The sequence below is a fragment of the Capra hircus genome, chromosome 26, assembly GCF_001704415.2.
Source record: "Capra hircus breed San Clemente chromosome 26, ASM170441v1, whole genome shotgun sequence".
In the NCBI taxonomy this organism is placed as follows: domain Eukaryota; kingdom Metazoa; phylum Chordata; class Mammalia; order Artiodactyla; family Bovidae; genus Capra; species Capra hircus.
This window is the reverse complement of record NC_030833.1, coordinates 14,899,685-14,918,538: the sequence shown is the minus strand read 5'-3', so window position 1 is coordinate 14,918,538 and position 18,854 is coordinate 14,899,685. Positions and strand designations below refer to the sequence as shown.

Genomic DNA, 18,854 nt, shown 5'->3' with positions numbered 1-18,854 from the left:
GGGCAACTAAGCCCGTGTGTCACAACTAGTAAGCACACTCTGGAGCTTGTGCTTGGCAACAGGAGAAGCCCACAGGCACACCGCAGCTGGAGGGCAGCCCCAACTCGCTGCGACCAGAGAAGGGCCTCAGGCAGCAACAAGACCCAGCACAGCCAAAAGTAAATGTATGTATAGATTATTTTTAAAGAAAGGAGGTCTGTACATCAGTATGCTCAGGAATGAAAACTCAAGCTACTGCTAAGTAGAAACCCATTTCACAGCTAGATGGTGATCAGTTTAAGTAGTTCTTTGTTAGGTGTAAATGAATACCCCTCGCCCTCTCCAAACCTGCGGTTCTCTTAAATGAGTCAAGGCAGGCTGTTAGAAATATTATTCTTTGGTTTTCATCAAATTCCCATCCCATCCCTGGGGGTTCTGATTGGCTAGGTATGGAGTGGGAAGTGGAGGCCCTGGATACTGGAAGAGGCCCTGGATACTGGAAGAGACCTTGGTGAGTCTACTGTGTCCCCAGGTGAGGGCCCTGGTGTGTGTGTGGTGGGAGAGGTGGGGATAGACCTTTGGTTTATATAACCGTTCCTCCATCCCAGCAGAGGTTATGGTTTCCAGTTTATTCTGATAAAGCAAGGACCATCCCTTCACTAAGGCCAGTCACTCGATGATAATATTGCTTTAGATGTCCCAGCTCTCTGACTTTTGAAGCCAGACAGAAAGCCCAGATGAGTAGGGGCTTTCAGCCACCCTCGTACATGCCCAGGCCCTGCCCACTCCTGCCAGGGCCCTGACCCGTGGCGCCAAACCCTGGACCCCCTGCCATCCCGATTTCACATATACTGGTGGGTGATGCTGGAAATGCCAGTCCCCATTCTTGGCTCTGCCCCACCAAGTGGCCAAGCCCTGGCTGATCACTTACGGAGATGCTCAATGATGCTGTCGATAGTCGGCTTAAAAAGGGCATTCATGGCGTCTGGACTCATCCTCAGCATCCCCTGCGAGGACCACTTGACAAAATCCACACTGTGGGGCGAGCAGAGAGAGAGTGAGAGTGTAGAAAGATACCCAAGTCACGGGCCCTGGCAGAACAGCTGTCACGTCTGAGTGGGCAAGGGGGTCTGAAAGTCCAAAGATCCCTTACTAATACCCTAAACCACTAGGATCTAGACCCTTAGGAGCTTAAAAGCTAAGGCACAACCTCTTCCATTTCTCTTTACCTTGGGCTCTGGCCAACCCTCTCCTGATACAGTGAAAGCCAAAGTCTAATGCAAAAGACAGGGTGATAATTCATTCAACAAATATTTACTGAGCACCTACTCAGTGCTCAGTAACCCACAACAGAACCCACAACAGGTTCTGTTGTGGACTCTGGGGACAAAGCAGGAGCCAAACTTCCCTGCTTTCGTAAAGCTTATCTTTTTAGTGCATAATCATAGCTAACACATAGACAGCACCTTCTAGGTCCCAGGCATTGTGCTAAGCGTATATGAATTCATTTCATCCTCACAGCAACCCTTTGAGGTAAGTGGAATTATCATGCCCATGTTCCAGATGAAAAAACTAAGGACCAGAAAAGTTGAGTCACTTGCCCAAGGTCACACAGCAAGCGTGTAGGATTGGAACTCAGAGTCTACACCCCCTTCCTCCCTCCCATCAACATGTTCTACCCTCTGGACTGTCCTGAGCCAAATGTGAGCTGACTCACTTGCTCTTCCTCAAGGCGTGCTCCACGCTGTGTCCCCGGAACTTCTTGTAGTAGTCAATGAAGGAGAAGGGCAGGGTGATGTTCAGCGGGTTAGTTCGATCTGGGGCAGCTGCTCTTTTTCGAGACTCAAATGCAATCATTAAGTCAACCCAGGCCGCAGGACGCTTGATTTTAAATTGCTCAATAAAATCCTCTCCAAATATTTTACACAGAAGCTTTTCGAATTCGTAGTCTACTCCTAAAGATCCATAGGGTCCACCTGGGTCAAGAACAAAATGGGAGACCACTCTGTCAAAAACAGAAACAGAATCCGAAGTCTGAGTAGCAGCCTACCCTGGGTTCTGCCAAAGACAGTAGCCCAAACGTGGGCCCACTTAGCCAGCAGACCATGGCTGTGTGTTTTTACTTACTCTTTAAAACACTTAGGTTCTTCTTATTCCACATGGGAAAACTTTCCTATAAAAATCACTCATCAAAAATCGGTTTAAAATTATTTACATTTTAAATAAAACCAATGCATTTAGCTAATTGGGAGCATCATGGTATTCCTGTCCAAGAAATCTAAGGACAGAGTCAGTGAAGCCAGCAGACCTCACCGAGTCTCTGTGACCTACTAATTACTCATCCCTTCCATCCTAAGAGGACAAGACGTTCTTTGGTTTGGTGGTCTCATCCTGGGACCTCCCAGGAAAGCTTAGCCACAGCACCAAATCACAGGTGATGATCATGGCCAGGATCTGAAACAGGCTCACTTTAGGCCCAGACCCAAGTTATGGCGGTTTGTGCTTAAAGGCCATTTAATGGCATTTTGCTTTCTGGTCTCACACATCCATATTGCTCATAATCCCACGTGCTGATGGCATTGAAAGAATGAGATGCTGAGAGAAATCAGAAATGAGTAAAACAGCTCAGGTATGAGAACATTAGCCACTTCCCTCATTTTCTCAGGCTTACCTGTTGCTTTGTACAGTTCTTTGAGATGCCCCTCTGGTAACCGTATCTGATGGACTGTCAGGTCAACGGTGCCACCGCCACTGTCCACCACCACATACTTGTCACCTGGTATAAAACAGCCATCCTTTATACAGACCACTTGTCCACTGTGTCCTGGAACAATCTGGCAGGTGATGACGGTGTACCTAGCTAAGCTCCATCAACACCCAGTAGTACAATGGTTTTGCTAATCAGGAGCACAGTGAGTTATTCATGACCAAAGAGAATGAGATAACGTCTGCCCAGAAGTGCTGGTTAGCATGGACTGTGAACACAGATGAACGAATCTTTAAAGCATTCATGTCACACGACACTGCATACCTGGCACATACAAGCCGACCAAGTAACAGCACCATCGAATGCCCTGCTGTTTATAACCCAAGGCTTATCCTGGAACTGGTGCGTTCCAGCTCCTACTTTTCTTCTGAAGAGCCTATACGGTTTTAGAACATGCAAAGTTACAGCTCCAAAAAGAGCTCTCCCTGGGCAAGCAGGTCTGTGAAAACAACTGATCTGGAACATTTCCCTAAAGTGTAAAAGGAATAAATAGGAATGCATTTTTGCCAACACACACACACACACACACACACGCGCACACGCGCACACGCGCACACACACGCACACGCGCACGCACACACGCACGCACACGCGCACACACACGCACACACACGCACACGCGCACACGCACACACGCACACGCGCACACACGCACACGCGCACGCACACACACGCGCACACGCACACACGCACACGCGCACACACAATATCCAGCAGGGGCAAAGGACATTCAAGGTCACTACCTTCCTCCAGCTCGGACCAGATTTCTCCTATGACATTCTCCACCAGAAAGGTCCGACTCTGCCGATTACGTCGTATGTGTTCCTTAGCTAGTGGCCAACACAAAGAAAATAACAACGGGTGAGAAAGCATGAAAGAGCCGCAGTCCCTGAAGTCAGCGGAGGTGAAAGAGCATGGGAGGTTTGGGAACAGAACATTCGGTGATCTCGATCGGAGTGATTACATAAGTACAACCGGGGGAATGACAAAGCCAGCTCTTCCACAGCAAGGAGCTTATTTCCACCAGCCTCCATCTATTCATCTGCCTGGAGCTAGCCAGTGCCCTGCTGAAAAGCTCACCGTGGTGAGATTCCCTTCCTCCAGGAACAGTTTCAGGGGAATGGAAATAAAATAGGTCAGTTTCCTGGCTCTGCTGCCCTAGGGAGGAAGCTGTCTGCCAAATGGCCTGCAGTGCGCTTGGTTAAATAATTTCACATCAAGGAACTTGGTCTGTTACATGGAATGCGGGGTATGTTTTCCTAACTGGATCTGGGATAAACCGGCCAGGAGCCCTTTCCAGACTCCGTTGAAGTCGATATGCTCTTCCGCCACAAGGTGGCGCGGCTGAACCTAGCAAAGCCGACGCCGCCTTTTTCCTGCACAATGCGGGACAACCTAGGGGTGACTGGGGTACTCAGTGGCTGTGATGCCATGCATAGGTATTTCATCTCCCGCTGGCTCCCGACAGCCCCGTGAGACGGACAGGGCCCAGATCATCGTCCTGTGTTCAGACGAGGAAACCATGTCAGGGAGGTCAAGGGACTTGCCGTTCCCACGACTCTCTCTTGCAGCCTGAAATGAACCCTCAGACGGCAAACCCCTGCCTTTGAGACTTAACAATTTAGAGTGAAGTCTGAAAACGCTGAATAGGAATGTTAAGAGGAGGGAAAGACGCTGTGAGAGGGAGCCTGGGAAGCACCAGAGCATACGCACGATGGGGATTGGGGCAAATCACTTAACCTCTCTCAGCTTCAGTTTCCTCATCCATAAAATGGGATGATACTACTTGGCCCAAGTTCCACACAGGCTGAGCAGGGACTGGCCCTCTGATTTGTTGTCAGCACCCCACTGTGACACCAGGCACACAGTAGATGATGAGGAAGGCAAAGCACCAAGTATGAGACAGTGAACCCAACAAATGACCCCTACTGTGAACAGTTTAGAGCAATCCTGGTTTTACAGACAAAGGCTCTAATCCACCGCTCTGCCCCCCACCAAATCTTTAGTCTCTCAGCCCTACATCTGCTGCTTGTTATCCAATAAAGGACCCTTGACCCCCCAGCTTCCTTCAGCAAGGAGCACAGTGTTCACAAAGCAGCATCTTCTCTGGGGATTAGAACGGCAAACATCAACATCGGGCCAGCCTTAAGCTCCTCAGGCCACCCCTGATTAAAGAGCTCCGGCAGGCCTGCAGGGTCCCCGGACTCAGGGCTTCTCTCCTATGCCCAGCTCCAGATGAACTTACACTGAACACTTTGCCGTGGGGACTGACTTTCCAAAACAGTCTAGGTGGCCAAGAAAATGGCATGTGTAAAAAACGGCCAAGTGAAGCTAATAAAACATGTTCTGAGCGCTCAGAAAATCCTGTTTTGCAGGCAAATATGCCAAAGATTGTGAAAAATGTAGCCTTTACTAATGTCGTTAAGTCTTTTTGGAGTCAAATAATGCCAACAGTGGCCCCTGCAGCACTGGGGACAGAGTGCCAGCTCTGGTCTCCTCAGTGGTGGCCACTGGACGTCCATCCGGGAGTGGCATCAGAACGCAGAGAATGGCCCAGGATGGGGGACTCAGGCTACTGATGCCATCCTGGGTACCCCCTGATTAAGCACTCTGCCAGGCCTTCCCACACAGCACTCTGTCCTTCTGGGAGGGAGGTTCTCACCAAAAAGCAAGGTTAAGATGGAACCCCTGCCTCACTGACCCTCTGAGGGATGGTGGCCAACAACATGAGGATTTCAAAAACCAAAGACACCCCTCTGAGCACAGAAAACAGCAAATCCCACAAGGCACAGGACACAGACATGGAGCAGTGTGGGCATGACAGGATACATTAAAGGAAAGAAAAACAAAACCTCTTGAGCTCTTGGGAAGGGCAGGCATTCTAACAGTTCCCTTCTATGTGAATGTTGTGCTTAAGAAGTGTCAAGGAAAGCTGTGCTCAATCAGCTAATTCTGGCATGAGCGGCTATCTATGAACAATGAGTAAAGATCAGTATATGAAATAGAGAGCCCAGGCAGACATTCCTCTTTCTTCCAATTAAAACAACGATCCTGAATATGTAAAACGTGAACGTTAGCTAGCCTTGTGAGAAAAAGGCAAATCGAGCCCTGAGACTTGGAGGGAAGCCTGTTTCCGTTTGCTCTGGGTGAATCAGATCCAGGTGGCGAACACATGGTCCTGGCAGGCTGAGGGGGCAGCAGCCTGGTGACAAGTGAACTTCTTGCCACTGTCTCATGGCTCAGGTTCACAGACTCCTCCATCCTAGGTTAAAAATGCAGAGCAGTGGCCACTGGGGCAGAGTCACCTTGTAAAGGGGAGGAGAGCTCTGTCTGGACAGGAATGTGTGCCCTCCAAGGGTGAGCCTGGGGCCCAGTCCCCCAGGCAGTGCAGAAACAGCCTTCAAGCTGCGGAACAAGGAAAGCTCCGGACCAACTGGTGACAGTCTCACTCACGTCATCCCTCTCCTCCTCCAGGACCTGGGCCTTCCAGGGCAGGATGGAGGCGGGCTGGAGTGATGGGCGGGGCCAGGACCTGGGCCTTCCAGGGCAGGATGGAGATGGGCTGGAGTGATGGGCGGGGCCAGGACCTGGGCCTTCCAGGGCAGGATGGAGACGGGCTGGAGTGATGGCGGGGGGGTGCCCTTGAAGTCCTCACTTAGGCAGAGAGCTCAGAGCTGGGGTGCACAGTGCCACCCCCCACAGCTCCTTAGCATCCGTGTTCACCCGCGTGGCTCTGACTGACCCAGGGTATCTTCAGACTCCATGGCTCTGGACAGATCTAAAGAGCCCTACATTCCAGGGAAAACAGTTCTGAGGAGCAAGCTTGTGAGCAACTTGCATATAGGTCAATATCAGGTTTTTCCATAAACTGTCACAGAATTTTTGGCCAACCCAATATTGGAGAGAAAAAAGGCCCTTAAAATGCCCAACCTGGGTTTCTCTGGGCAGTGTTCCTTCCCACAGTTAAATGAGCGTCAACCCCTCAGGGAAAGTCTGCCCTTTTCACCTCTAGCCTCAACTCTCACCAGGTTTATAGTTAAGATTCACAATGAGCGCATCACGTACAAAGCAGCCCCAATGAATGAGTCAGCGATAAACCAACAGTCTTAATGGAGGCATTAATAACAGGCCAGTGGAATTAGATTAAGAATCAGTTAATAGACAGGAAAGACTTAAAAGCGGAGTAAAATGCACGGCCAAGAGCCACTCTTGGACTGCTTCACGTGCTTGGGAGAGAAGGGTCCTCCCCTTAGGCACTAGGGTGGGTGATGAACGAGGGTAACCACTGATGAGTTTACAGTGTCCTTGGAGGGGCCAGGTTGGGGGAGGGGGGGAACTGAGCACAGAGGTACTTAACTCCAGCCTCCTCCAGAAGCATCTTGAGGTCTCCAGACCACACTGAGTGCCTTCGCAAACTCCGAGGCAGAGACACATGCAGGGGGCCAGAGTAGGGCGGAGGGGCGGGTCGCGGGGAGGGGAGAGAGAGAGCAGGTACCCTGTGCAAACCCAGCTCCTACTGTGTCACTGGAGCTGTACCCGTTGACCGCGGCCTTGCTGCTCAGATCAGTCATCTGGTGCAGCCGCAGCTTCCGGCAGTAGATGGAGGCTGCCTCGGGCTCCAGGGCAATGATGAGCTGCTCCGAGTTCTCCGGGGAGGCCAGGCCTGCCTGGAAGACAGAAGGCAAGGCTGGGACCCCTCCGAGGACACCCCCACCCTGGGAGTGAGCACCCCCAAGGAAGGGGTGCTTATTGGGGAAACTCCCTCCACAGGCCCCTGCAGAGCCTAAAATCGGGGGTGACTGGGTGCTGAGCCCTAAGCCAGGTACCCAAACATCACAGGGTGGGCAAAGGAGAGAAAGAAAGTGAAAGTGAAGTCGCTCAGTCGTGTCCAACTCTTTGCGACCCCATGGACTGCAGCCTGCCAGGCTCCCCTGTCCATGGGATTTTCCAGGCAAGAGTACTGGAGTGGGGTGCCAATATACAAGTATTCTTGGTGAGTGCCAGGCTCTGTGAGCCTCAAGGCTGCCTGCATGTTTGGCCCGCTTGGCCCACAGCTGAGAAGCCCAAAGGGGCAAAGGACCCAAAACTTAGAAAACCAACCCAGGATGGAAGGCCGATGATGGTCTGTTTCCGGTTCCAGAACCAAATGGTAGGACTGAGGCCTAGCAAACTCTAATGGTCGGTGGCCTAGGAAACAGAAAGGCCATTGTCGGGCCTCAGCTGTGCAAGAATCTGAATCTGCTATGTGGGCATCTGATCCGTTATCTCCAGAACACCGAGGGGGCTCCAGGAGAAAGCCCCTCACCCCCGCCCTGGAATCCACAGAGTCCCCAGGTCCTAGATGCAGAGGAAAGCCCACTGGCAGTTATCCTGTGCAAAGCCCCTCTCCTGTTCACAGCAGACGTGCGTCTGCCCTGTGACGCCTGGCTTGCTCCAGCCACAACCCCTTCAGGCCTCTCGAAGGGCAGCCAGGGGGCTTCGGGAACACCCCTCTGAGGGTGCGCAGAGACACAGACTGGCTTGGCCTTGACCTGGAGCATGAGGTGTGGCTTGCTTGTTGAAGCTGCCCATGGGCATGGATGTCCTTGGTTGCCAACACAACGAGAAACTAAAACTAGCTCGTTCTGGTACCATTGTGTTTATTGTCTTTGCTGCCATTTCCGAGGGAACCCGGGATGCTCCCCGGGTGCAACATCCACTTTGGAGAAGGCCCCCAGTTCTCCCCAGGCCCCAGGAGAAGGCAGCCAGGGGCCTCCCCAGGCTCATCTTGTCAGCCAGGGACAAAGGTCTGCCTAATATCACACTTGTAAATGCCCTTGGGGAAAAGCCAGCCTAGGGTCATGAGCAGAAGGGGCTTTGGAGGGTCAATTATTGGGCAAGGAAGGGAGGGGAGTTGAGGTTAGAAACTGCAGACACCTTTCGTCCAATTCCTTCACTTTATGCAGAAAGAAACTAAGGCTTAGAGAGGTAGGGTGACCAACTGTCCTGGGTTTCCTGGGACACTGATCTCTCAGTGCCCAAACTGGGACAGTCTTAGGCTCCAGGGTAGCCAACAGAAGTGAGAGCCAGCCCAGGCCTCACAGACTAGCTCTTGAACTGGTTCTGAGCTCTCCTGCTCTTAGTAACTCCAGTTACTGAAGTGGGGCCCAGTCCTCCATGCTTTGACAGAACTCCTGGGTGCCCCTAACACTCCCCTCCTGAACTGGTTTGAAGGTGCGATCTCCACTCATCTAGTCTGGGCCAGGACTGCCTTATACCTGCTGCCATCTGTTCTCCCAAATAACCGTATTATCCCAAATGAACCAATCAACTAGGTCTCAGATACCATCAGCCGGCAGGTGACAAAGTCTCTACTTTGCCAAAACTAAATGTCTGCCAAGGGCAGAACCCTTCTGGAAGACTGTCCTTTACAAAACCAGATGGAACCATACATGCCTTCACTCTCCACCAGGAACCCGCCTCCTTCCTGCCTCAGCTGAGCCCAACCACACAAGCAGGATCTGTTGCCCATCGGCCTGGCCCCCAGGTTGAAGAGGCCAGGTCTGCCCTGAGCTTACCCGGGTCAGTGGGTGATTGGCGCAGGTGTGTGCCAAGATTCCGGTCCCAGGGATTAAAGTGCCCCCTCCCCCAGCCTCACTTTCTCACAGGATCTCATCAGACAGCCTCAGTAAAAAGGCAGTCAAGGGTTAAAGTGCCTGATGAAAGACGCCACAGGCTACCCATGGCAAGTGCCGCCAGGAACAGGGAAACCTCTGAACCTTTCTCCCCAGGATCCCAGAAGGAAAACTCCAGAGTGACAGCAGGAGGAGCCCAGTCTGCAGCGCAGTGCTCGTGGACTGGCTCTTCCGTCCTCATAAAGCCGAGACCCTTCTAGAGCAGGAGCTCACAGGCCTGGTTCGCACCACGTGGACTGAGGAAGACGGACAGGTGAACAGCAAAGCAACAGTGGGCCTGGGAGACACAAGCCTCTCCTGCAAAGCTCGGGATGGGAGGAGGCTGGGGAGGGCAGAGCAGAGCGCGCCCGGGACTCGGTGTGAAGGAGGAAAGGCACATTCCTGTCTCCGGGTCCCGTCAGCCGGTCAGGCGGTGCCCACGTGGCTGGTGAGAATAGCTGGGTCCAGGGCCTGTCTGGGGCAATGGGGACTGCAGGGGACAAAGGAGCAGAGAAGACAGACACCTTCATTCCTGTCCAAGCCTTCCCGGAAATTCTGAACAGGCTAACCTACATGTGAAATGCCCATGGAAAGTCACATCAAGTCCAGAGTGAGGACTCTTGAGTAAAATGATACAATTCAAGGGCGTCCGAGGGTCCCTGGTGTTTGAGAACACCTCCCACCGGGATGCTCCCACATCCTGAAGATGTGAAAGACAAGCAGACTGATCTGAATCTGCCCCCAAAGAGCTGGGGCTGCACCCCTAGGGGGACCATCCATCTGTCCCTCCCCAGCTGGACTGGCTCAGCTCCACAGCAAAAGCTTTGACCCATTTCCGTGAGGAGTTCCCCACAGTACCCGGGTGAGGATGCAGATGGAAGTGGAAGTGAAGAGGCCCCCAAACCAGAGGGGAGGAAAAGGCAAGGTCAGTGGCGGGGGGCGGGGGTGGTGAGGGGGGTGGTCCGGCAGTGCCTGGGAGGCCCAGGACCAAGTAACCACACTCCTCCGCTTGAACCAGCCCCCGTCCCCGCTCCCTGGCGAGACCGAGGCGCCATGTCCCCACCAGCCAACGCTCAGGGAGGCCACAGGCAGAGCGGAGAGAGAGGCCAGAGAAGACAGCTGTCTCCACACAGATTCCGTCTCCCCAGGAGGCTTCTCGGAGCTGCCGGGAGACTCTGAGTAAAGGAGGAAATGCAGATATCTCTGCCAGCCTCTTACAAACCCAGATGTCTTTCTCTCTGAGCAGAAGGTTGCCTCGCGCTGAAACGCAAGCTTAGTTTGTCTATAAAACCACTCCCTGTCCTCAGCAGAAGCCCCCTGGCCTAGGGGCTACAAGAGACCCCAGGGGTCTTTGCCTGGGATCTGTTCGGGGTCAACCAGGATGGAAGAGCTTGCTCTCCGCTCCCGGTAACTCTATCCCTGGAGCTGGTATCCCAAGGCCATGGTTCTGTTCGATGTGAGCTCTCCCTCTGCTCAGCCCCCGGCCCAGCACGTGGCATGTTCTGCTTCCCACCGTCGATCCGTGCGGGCCTGTCTAACCTGTCCTGTAAGGAGGGGTGTTTTCTAAGGGCAGCTGTCAGGTCTTCTAGGCCTAAAGCACACAGTAGGTGCTGAGAGGGTAGCTGCCGGATGAAACAATCGCCCATCCCTCCAGCTAGGCTTTCTGCGATCCTCTGGCCCCTCTCAAGAGAGCTTTGCAGGCATGACCTGAGGATTTTACAATCAGAAAGCCTCTGAATCAAGAGCAGGCTACTCCATCTGACTCTCCACATCTGGGCCAGCAACAGCTCCGTCGTAGTATTAGTTTTTAGAGCTCAGCTTCCTGGTCACAAGCTCCACTGGGAGGGGTGGCAGGGTGAGAAAACCACACTCCAGGGAGGCCAAGGACGAGGGTGTTTACCACCCCAACTTCTCTGCTCCTCGGCCCTGCAGTCAGCCAGGAAAATCTGCCAAGGGGCTGTGTCCACAGCTGCGTAAAAGGGCCAGACTAGTTGTGCTGGCCTGGCATCGAGCTGCAAAGAGCTACAGCTGCAGGGCTTCTGAGTGTCTCGGGGTTGGGTTTCTTTCTTGATGTGATTATCTTTCACTGTGGCTTGTTCAGAAAGGGAGGCAAATGCAAGCTCTGTGAGATGAGATCATCATGGGTATGGCAATATAATTTATTTAACAGGTTTCTGGAACCTATGAGAGTCACACATTTTAAGCAAAATTCATCTAGAAATACACTAGACTACTTCCTATCCATGATTCACGCAGGACAGAGTGGAACTAACTCTTATTCTAGCTCTTTTCTGAGGGCCTCAGAAGAGGCATCAGCTGTTCTTTCTGCTGCCATCTTTCCAGTGAATGCTCCTAAAGGGTCTAAAGCTGCCCCAAGAAGGTGGATCACAAAAGATGGAGCTTAACCCACTTCTTCAGCAATCACTTGACGCAAGAGGGGTTTGGGGGGTTTCACAGATGAAGCTGCTCCCATGTCAAGTGCTGGGCAGCCCTCACGGGCCATGAGTCACAGAACGTCAAGTTCAGGTCCCAGGCCCACCCCTTGCAGGCCTGCTTCTCCCAGGGATTGCTTCTGTCTCTCTTCATCCAGGCCTCTTCCTCCTCTACTAGGCTGATGGGAAGTTGATGTTCAGCCATGTGACAGTGCCATGAACTTGGACCCAGGAGCCTGGAAGGAGGGGCTCCATTTGCCACATGTAAGCAGGGTGGGCTGACCAGTTTCCCAGCTGCCCTGATGAAAAACTATCCTGCTCACCCTGCCTGCTCATCTGCATGAAGCCAGGCCGATGGGCCACGCTTCTGGTGGAAGGCTGCTGGGAAGGCTCAGGTCTCAGAAGCTGGGTGGGCCAGGAACTGTCCTTTTTGCTCAGGTTCTGTATTTGTCAGATTTCTTCAGAGAAACAGAACCAGTAGAATGTTTGTATATGTAGAAAGGGGTTTATTTTAAGGAGTTGGCTCACATGATTGTGGAGACTGACAAATCCTAAGACTTCAGTCAAGCTGGAAGCCCTGGAGGGCAGACGGTATAATCCCCTTGCCAGCAGGCTCAAGACCAAGCAAGAGTCCAGTTAGAGGCCAAAAGCAGGGGAAACAATGTTCCAGTTTGAAGGCTGCTGCTAAGTCACTTCAGTCATGTCCAACTCTGTGCGACCCCATAGATGGCAGCCCACCAGGCTCCTCTCCGTCCCTGGGATTCTCCAGGCAAGAATACTGGAGTGGGTTGCCATTTCCTTCTTCAGTGCATGAAAGTGAAGGCAGGCAGGCAGGAGGAATTCCCTCTTACTCTGTCTAGGAAGGTTCAGCCTTTTGTTCTAAATCAGGCCTTCAACTGATTGGATGAGACCCACCCACCTTAGAGAGGGCAATCTGCTCTATTTAGTCAATCAATGTAAATGTTAATCTCATCCAGAAACACCCTCATGGCAATACTTGGAATGATATTTGACCAAATATCTGGGTACCCCTAAGCCCAGTCAAGCTGACACATAAGAAAATTAACAGCCACCATGCTCACTCTGTATAATAAACGGGAGGTGAGGAAGGAAGAGTTGGAGAAATGCTAACTTGGGAGAGTAGCAAACTCCGTTCACTTTGTCCTGAAGACTCTTCCAGAAGACAGGCTAAAAAGGGTGCCCCTAACATGCTACAGACCCCTTCCCGGAAGTACAAATGGCTTCAATGAGCCACTTGGATGTGAGCAGTTTGAGAGCAGGGCCCCTGTCCCATGACCTGAGCACCTAATGCATCCTGGAAAAGAAGGCTGCTAACACAGGCTTGTTTAATGAATAAATGAAACAGTGAACAAAGAATGAATGAACAAATGGTCCCTGCCATCTTCAAATCCATCCAGTGACTGTAAACTGAACACAAGTATCAAAAAGAGCCCCAAATTAAGCTGCACAAACAGTGCCCTGGACAAACGTTACCCGGTAAGGAGAGGACAGATCCATTGGCAGGGCATCTCCTGGCCTCAGGAAGCAAATCCTCCCACCCCTTCATCCATGCTTGTCACCTGGGCCCTGCCCAGGAACTGTGGGCCCTCCCACTGCCCGAGGAGCCAAAGCCCAGAGGACATCCCATCCACCCCAGCCTGGCTCCCCCCCTTGGCCTCCTCAGTGTAACGGGTCTTTCCCTACACTCCCCTGCTACCCACCCAGACAGGCAGCCCTTAAAGAGCCAGCCCAGGACTCCACAGCCCTGATGAATCTACCAGTCTCTGCACCTCTTACTTTTTCAGGCTAAAAATAAGAACTGTCCCGTTTCCAGGTCACATGTTTGTTGCTGAAGTCTTCCTGAGGGCTGGAAAATGAAAAAAGTCCAAATGATGAATCTTGAGGATCCTTCCTGGGAAAACTCAGGTCCCTGGACAGCGTCTCAGCAGACACCCGGGTCCCTGGGTCCCGTCTCTGGATCCTTGGACTCTGCCTGAGGGCTGACACCTAGGAAGAGCTCCCTGATGCCCAGGGCTCCCATGGGCAGTGAAACTGCACTTGAATCTCTTCCTATTTAAAGAAGTTGTCTGTTTCTGGAACTTCTACCCGCTTTCCTCATCCCTATAAAAACAAATCTATTTTTGGCAGATGCATAGACTGAACCAGATTCTCACGCTGAACAGAGGAAGGGGAGAGCAGAGGAGACAGGCTGGGGCAGTGGCGGGAAGGAGGGGAACAGGCGTGGGGTGAAGAGGGGACACTATCCTTCCCCGAACTGCAGTAAAGCCACCTGGAGTAAAGCCCCAGGCATGGAGGACAATTTAAGGTGCCCAGGGCCATCTGACTGGAGCTCAGTACGTGTGTGTGTTAGTCGCTCAGTCGTGTCCGACTCTTTCAAACCCCATGGACTGTAGCCTACCAGGCTCCTCTGTCCATGGGATTTTCCAGGCAAGAACACTAGAGTGGGTTGCCATTTCCTTTTCCAGGAGATCTTCCTGACCCAGGAATTGAACCCAGGTCTCCCACATTATAGGCAGACACTTTACTGTCTGAGCCATCAGGGAAGTCCACGTGATTTTCCAGGCAAGAATACTGGAGTGGGTTGCCATTTCCTTCTCCAGGGTTAGTGCTCAGGGTGGATTCAGTTGAGGTTTTTGAAAGAAAAGGTCCTTTGAGTCTGTGGCCACACACTGAGCATTAGAGGTGTGTCTCCTGGGAAGGGCAGCTCACTCCAGGAGGCATGGCAGAAGACATGGGTGATGTTCCCCAGCCTGCTCAGGTGGAAGGTTCTGGAAGCTGACTCCCAGGGTGAGCACTCATTTATTAACCCAGGAGACTAAGCACAAAGGATCCCACTCTGTCCTGGGATCATAATAGCAGGTCAGTATGGCTGGCCACTCCCGCCATGAAGTCACCCCCTCATGGGAGCCCCTCCACGGTACAAGTTGTCTGCAAGTGTGAGGGGTGGAGGCCATGAGGGTTTGTGGCCCCAGTGATGCCCTCCAGCACCCATGAAGGATGGGCTTGCCGTTGGCGCTGCTGGTGTTCCTACTGCCCAAGGTGCCAGAGCCCAAAGGACACCACCCCTCCTGCCCCATAGCCTGGCATCCCCCTTGACCTCCTCAGTGTAAGGGGCTTCTCCCTACACTCCCCCACTACCCACTCAGAGAGGCAGCCCTTGACCTTAGAGAGACAGGCCTTGACAACAAGACCTGGAAATGAATGAAGCCAGAAAGAAAACCGAGGCCAGCCCCTCCCCTTTTCCATCAGACCCCTTATCCTCACCAGGGAGCAAGCTGAGGAATAAGAAGGCTCCTGACCTCCTGGCTGTGGGTGACCTCTTGCTGCCTCCTGAGGAGGCCTGTGAATGCTGGGGGACAGCTGAGTGGGGTGACGGCCACCACCGTGTGCATCTTGGGCCCCCCGCCTGCCCCCAACCCCGCACTCACCTGGTAGGCAGCTTGTCTCATGAACTGCTTGGCTGGCTGCTTCCAGATGGCGGGCACTGTGATGACCCATCTGACATCAGAGTTCTCGAACTCCGAACCCGCCTGGTCGCTCAGCTCCTGAAGCCAGAGAAAATGCAGCAGGTCAAGTGGGCAGAACTGGTCCTCCCGCGGCTTCGTTGAAAAATCCAGGTTTCTTGGCCACAAACTTTTGGGTCGTCTATTCTGCAGCCCCTTGAAACTAACCAGCATCAGGAACAAGAATCTGTTGTCTGAATTTTCAGCAAACAGAGCTAACTGGCTCCTTCATTCACTGGACGTGGCTACAGGTGGAGGCGGGCAGATCTGAGGCTTTTGGTCACTTCCTAGTCCTGTGACTTAGGGCAAGTGACCACCTCTCAGGCCTCAGCTTCCTTATCTGCACAACGGGGATAATAATAAGCTCATATCATTGTTGGGAGGATTGATCGTTTTCTCAGAGCTCCACTTCCTGACAGCTTCCTCTGCCATGTCAATCTTGTTAAGCTCTTTCCTTATCCCATCTCCATGAACCCATATGAGAATCCTGTCTGGAAGAGGCAGGCATGGCCCCTTTTCTACAGATGGCAAACTAAGGCCTAGACGTGTTCAGTATCTCTGTGATGACTGACCAGCTAGAGAGGCGGCAGAGCCAAACTCTGCACCCAGACCCGGGTCTATCTTGATGCTAAAGGCCAAGAAAGGTCTTAACGAAATTGTTACTTTTGGTCTCAGATCTGAATAGTGCCTGGCCTACAGGAATGTTTAGCAGCTGGTGGCATTTGTAATCAGAGTTGTCACTCACTCACCTTACTGCAAGCCCAGCACATCAGGGGGGGTTTTCCTGGCAGGCTGGGAAGGGTATGAGCAACATGACCTAGCAAGAATGATGCTGCCCTTGACTTTCAGTTAACGTAAAACCTATCTACACACAGAAACAGGCTCACAGACACAGAGATCAGACTCATGATTGACAAGGGGAAGAGGGAGAGGATGAGGGATGGACTGGGAGTTTAAGGTTGGTAGGTGCAAACTATTACATTTAGAATGGATAAACGATAAGGTCCTGCTACACAGCACACGGAACTATATCCAGTCTCCTGGGATAAACCATAATGGAAAATAATATATATTTTTTAATGTATATATGTATATAACTTTGCTGTACAGCAGAGACTGGCATAACATTGCAAATCAACTATACTTAAAAAAAAAAAATCAGTGAGACCCACCTGGATAAACAGGATGGGTAGAAGCATCAGAGGTCTCAACCAGGCCCAAGAAGGCAAAAGAAGACCTCTCATCAGTGCTCACGCCACCTGCCCCTCCCCTCCCGCGGCCACATTCCCCAGGCAAATCTGAAATCAAACCCAGTGCTGCTGTTTTAGTCACCAAGTCATGTCCGACTCTTGCAACCTCAAGGACTGTAGCCCTCCAGGCTCCTCTGTCCATGGGATTTCTCAAGCAAGAATACTGGAGTGGGTTGCCATTTCCTTCTCCAGGGGATCTTCCTGACCCAGGGATTGAACCCATGTCTCCAGCTTGGCTGGCAGATTCTTCACCACTGAGCTACCTCAGAAATATATACATGCATATTATGTATATATATATGTATCTATATACATATGTATAAAGATATCTATATACATATGTATATAGATAAATATATACTTCTTCAAATTCTTTTCCATTATAGGTTATTATAAGATGCTGAATACAATTCCCTGTGTTATACAAAGGTCCTGTTTTTTTCCATTTTATACATAGTAGTGTCTGCTAAGGGCTTCCCTGGTGGCTCAGCTGGTAAAGAATCTGCCTGCAATGCAGGATACCCCAGTAGTGTCTGCTAAGGGCTTCCCTGGTGGCTCAGCTGGTAAAGAATCTGCCTGCAATGCAGGATACCCCAGTTTGATTCCTGGGACAGGAAGATCCCCTGGAAAAGGGTTAGGCTACCCACTCCAGTATTCTTGGGCATCCCTGGTGGCTCAGATTGTAAAGAATCCCCCTGCAATATGGGAGACTTGAGTTTGATCCCTGGATTGGGAAGATCCCCTGGAGGAGGGCATGGCAACCCACTCTGGTCTTCTTGCCTGGAGAAGCCCCATGGACAGAGGGGCCTGGCGGGCTATAGTCCACAGGGTTGCAAAGAGTCAGACATGACTGAACAACTAAGCATAGCACAGCACAGTGTCTATTAATCCCAAACTCCTAATTTATCCCTCCCCACCCCTCTCCCCTTTGGTAACCATAAGTGTGTTTTCTATGTCTATGGATCTGCTTCTGTTTTATACAGAAGTTCATTTGTATCATTTTTTAGATTCTACACAAATGTGATATATGATATTTGTCTTTGACTTACTTCACTAATACAACAATCTCTAGGTCCATCCACGTTGCTGCAAATAACATTATTTCATTCTTTTTCATGGCTGAGTAATATTCCATTGTATATTTGTACCACGTCTTCTCTACCTATTCATCTAGTCAATGGACATTTAGGTTACTTCCATGTCCTTATTATTGTATAATAAATAATGCTCTTATGAACCTTGGGATGCATGTATCTTTTTAAATTTGCATGTGTATTTTCATCTTTTCTGGATATATGTCCAGGAGTAGGATTGCTAGTAAAACAGTCATTTTCTGTTTGTGTCTATTTTTGTGTTTATTTTTTTGATCATGTTTTATTTCTCTGAGGGCTTCCCTGGTGGCTCAGCTGGTAAAGAATCCACCTGCAGTTTGGGAGACCTGGGTTTGATCTTTGGGTTGGGAAAATCCCCTAGAGAAGGGAATGGCTGCCCACTCCAGTATTCTGGCCTGGAGAATTCCATGGAGTGTATAGTCCATGGGGTCACAAAGAGTCAGACACGACAGTGACTTTTACTTTCTAACAGGAGGTCAAGGTGACAGTCTTGGACTGCAAGGAGATCAAACCAGTCAATCCTAAAGGAAATCGGTCCTGAATATTCATTGGAAGGACTGACGCTGAAGCTCCAATACTTTGGCCACCTGATGTGAAGAACTGACTCCTTGGAAAAGACCCTGATGCTGGGAAAGATTTAAGGTAGGAGAAGGGGGTGACAGAGGATGAGACAGTTGGATGGCATCACCAACTCGATGGACATGAGTTTGAGCAAGCTCCAGGAGTTGGTGATGGACAGGGAAGCCTGGCTTGCTGCAGTCCAGACTCTTTGGGGTCACAAAGAGTCAGACATGACTGAGCAACTGAATTGAACTGAACTGATTTCAGGTCTGCATTGGGCTATAAAAGTAGGTGAGACTGTAATGGGTTGAGAGGGACTCTAAGGGTGCCGCCTATATTAACCATCCAGCCTATTTTAAACTCTTTAAACAGGAAAAGGCTCAAAGATGAACGATGGGCTTTCCTAGCCATATGGAAAGTTGTCTGGTTGGGCTGTTTGTTCACCAGAGGGTGGAGACCAGCTTGGAAGGGAAGGAAGCTGGCATTGACTGAACATTTCCTGTCATGATACTTTCACCGACTGTCCCTCGTGAACAACAAGACCGCCCCAGGGATGCGATTTCTGAGAACATCTAC

The 18,854-nt window shown here is 51.3% G+C and overlaps 1 protein-coding gene across 1 annotated transcript in view; it reads right to left on the bottom strand.

The window, feature by feature from the left end:
* The window catches only part of HSPA12A (heat shock protein family A (Hsp70) member 12A), a 79,895-nt gene that overhangs the window by 4,474 nt on the left and 56,567 nt on the right, over positions 1-18,854 (bottom strand). Inside the window, exons 6-11 of the mRNA XM_018041491.1 lie at positions 15,281-15,397; positions 7,242-7,413; positions 3,490-3,576; positions 2,651-2,755; positions 1,697-1,955; positions 911-1,014 (exon numbers count right to left, since the gene is read on the bottom strand). Of these exons, the coding sequence (XP_017896980.1) occupies positions 911-1,014; positions 1,697-1,955; positions 2,651-2,755; positions 3,490-3,576; positions 7,242-7,413; positions 15,281-15,397 (844 nt within the window). The remainder of the gene's footprint in view (positions 1-910; positions 1,015-1,696; positions 1,956-2,650; positions 2,756-3,489; positions 3,577-7,241; positions 7,414-15,280; positions 15,398-18,854) is intronic.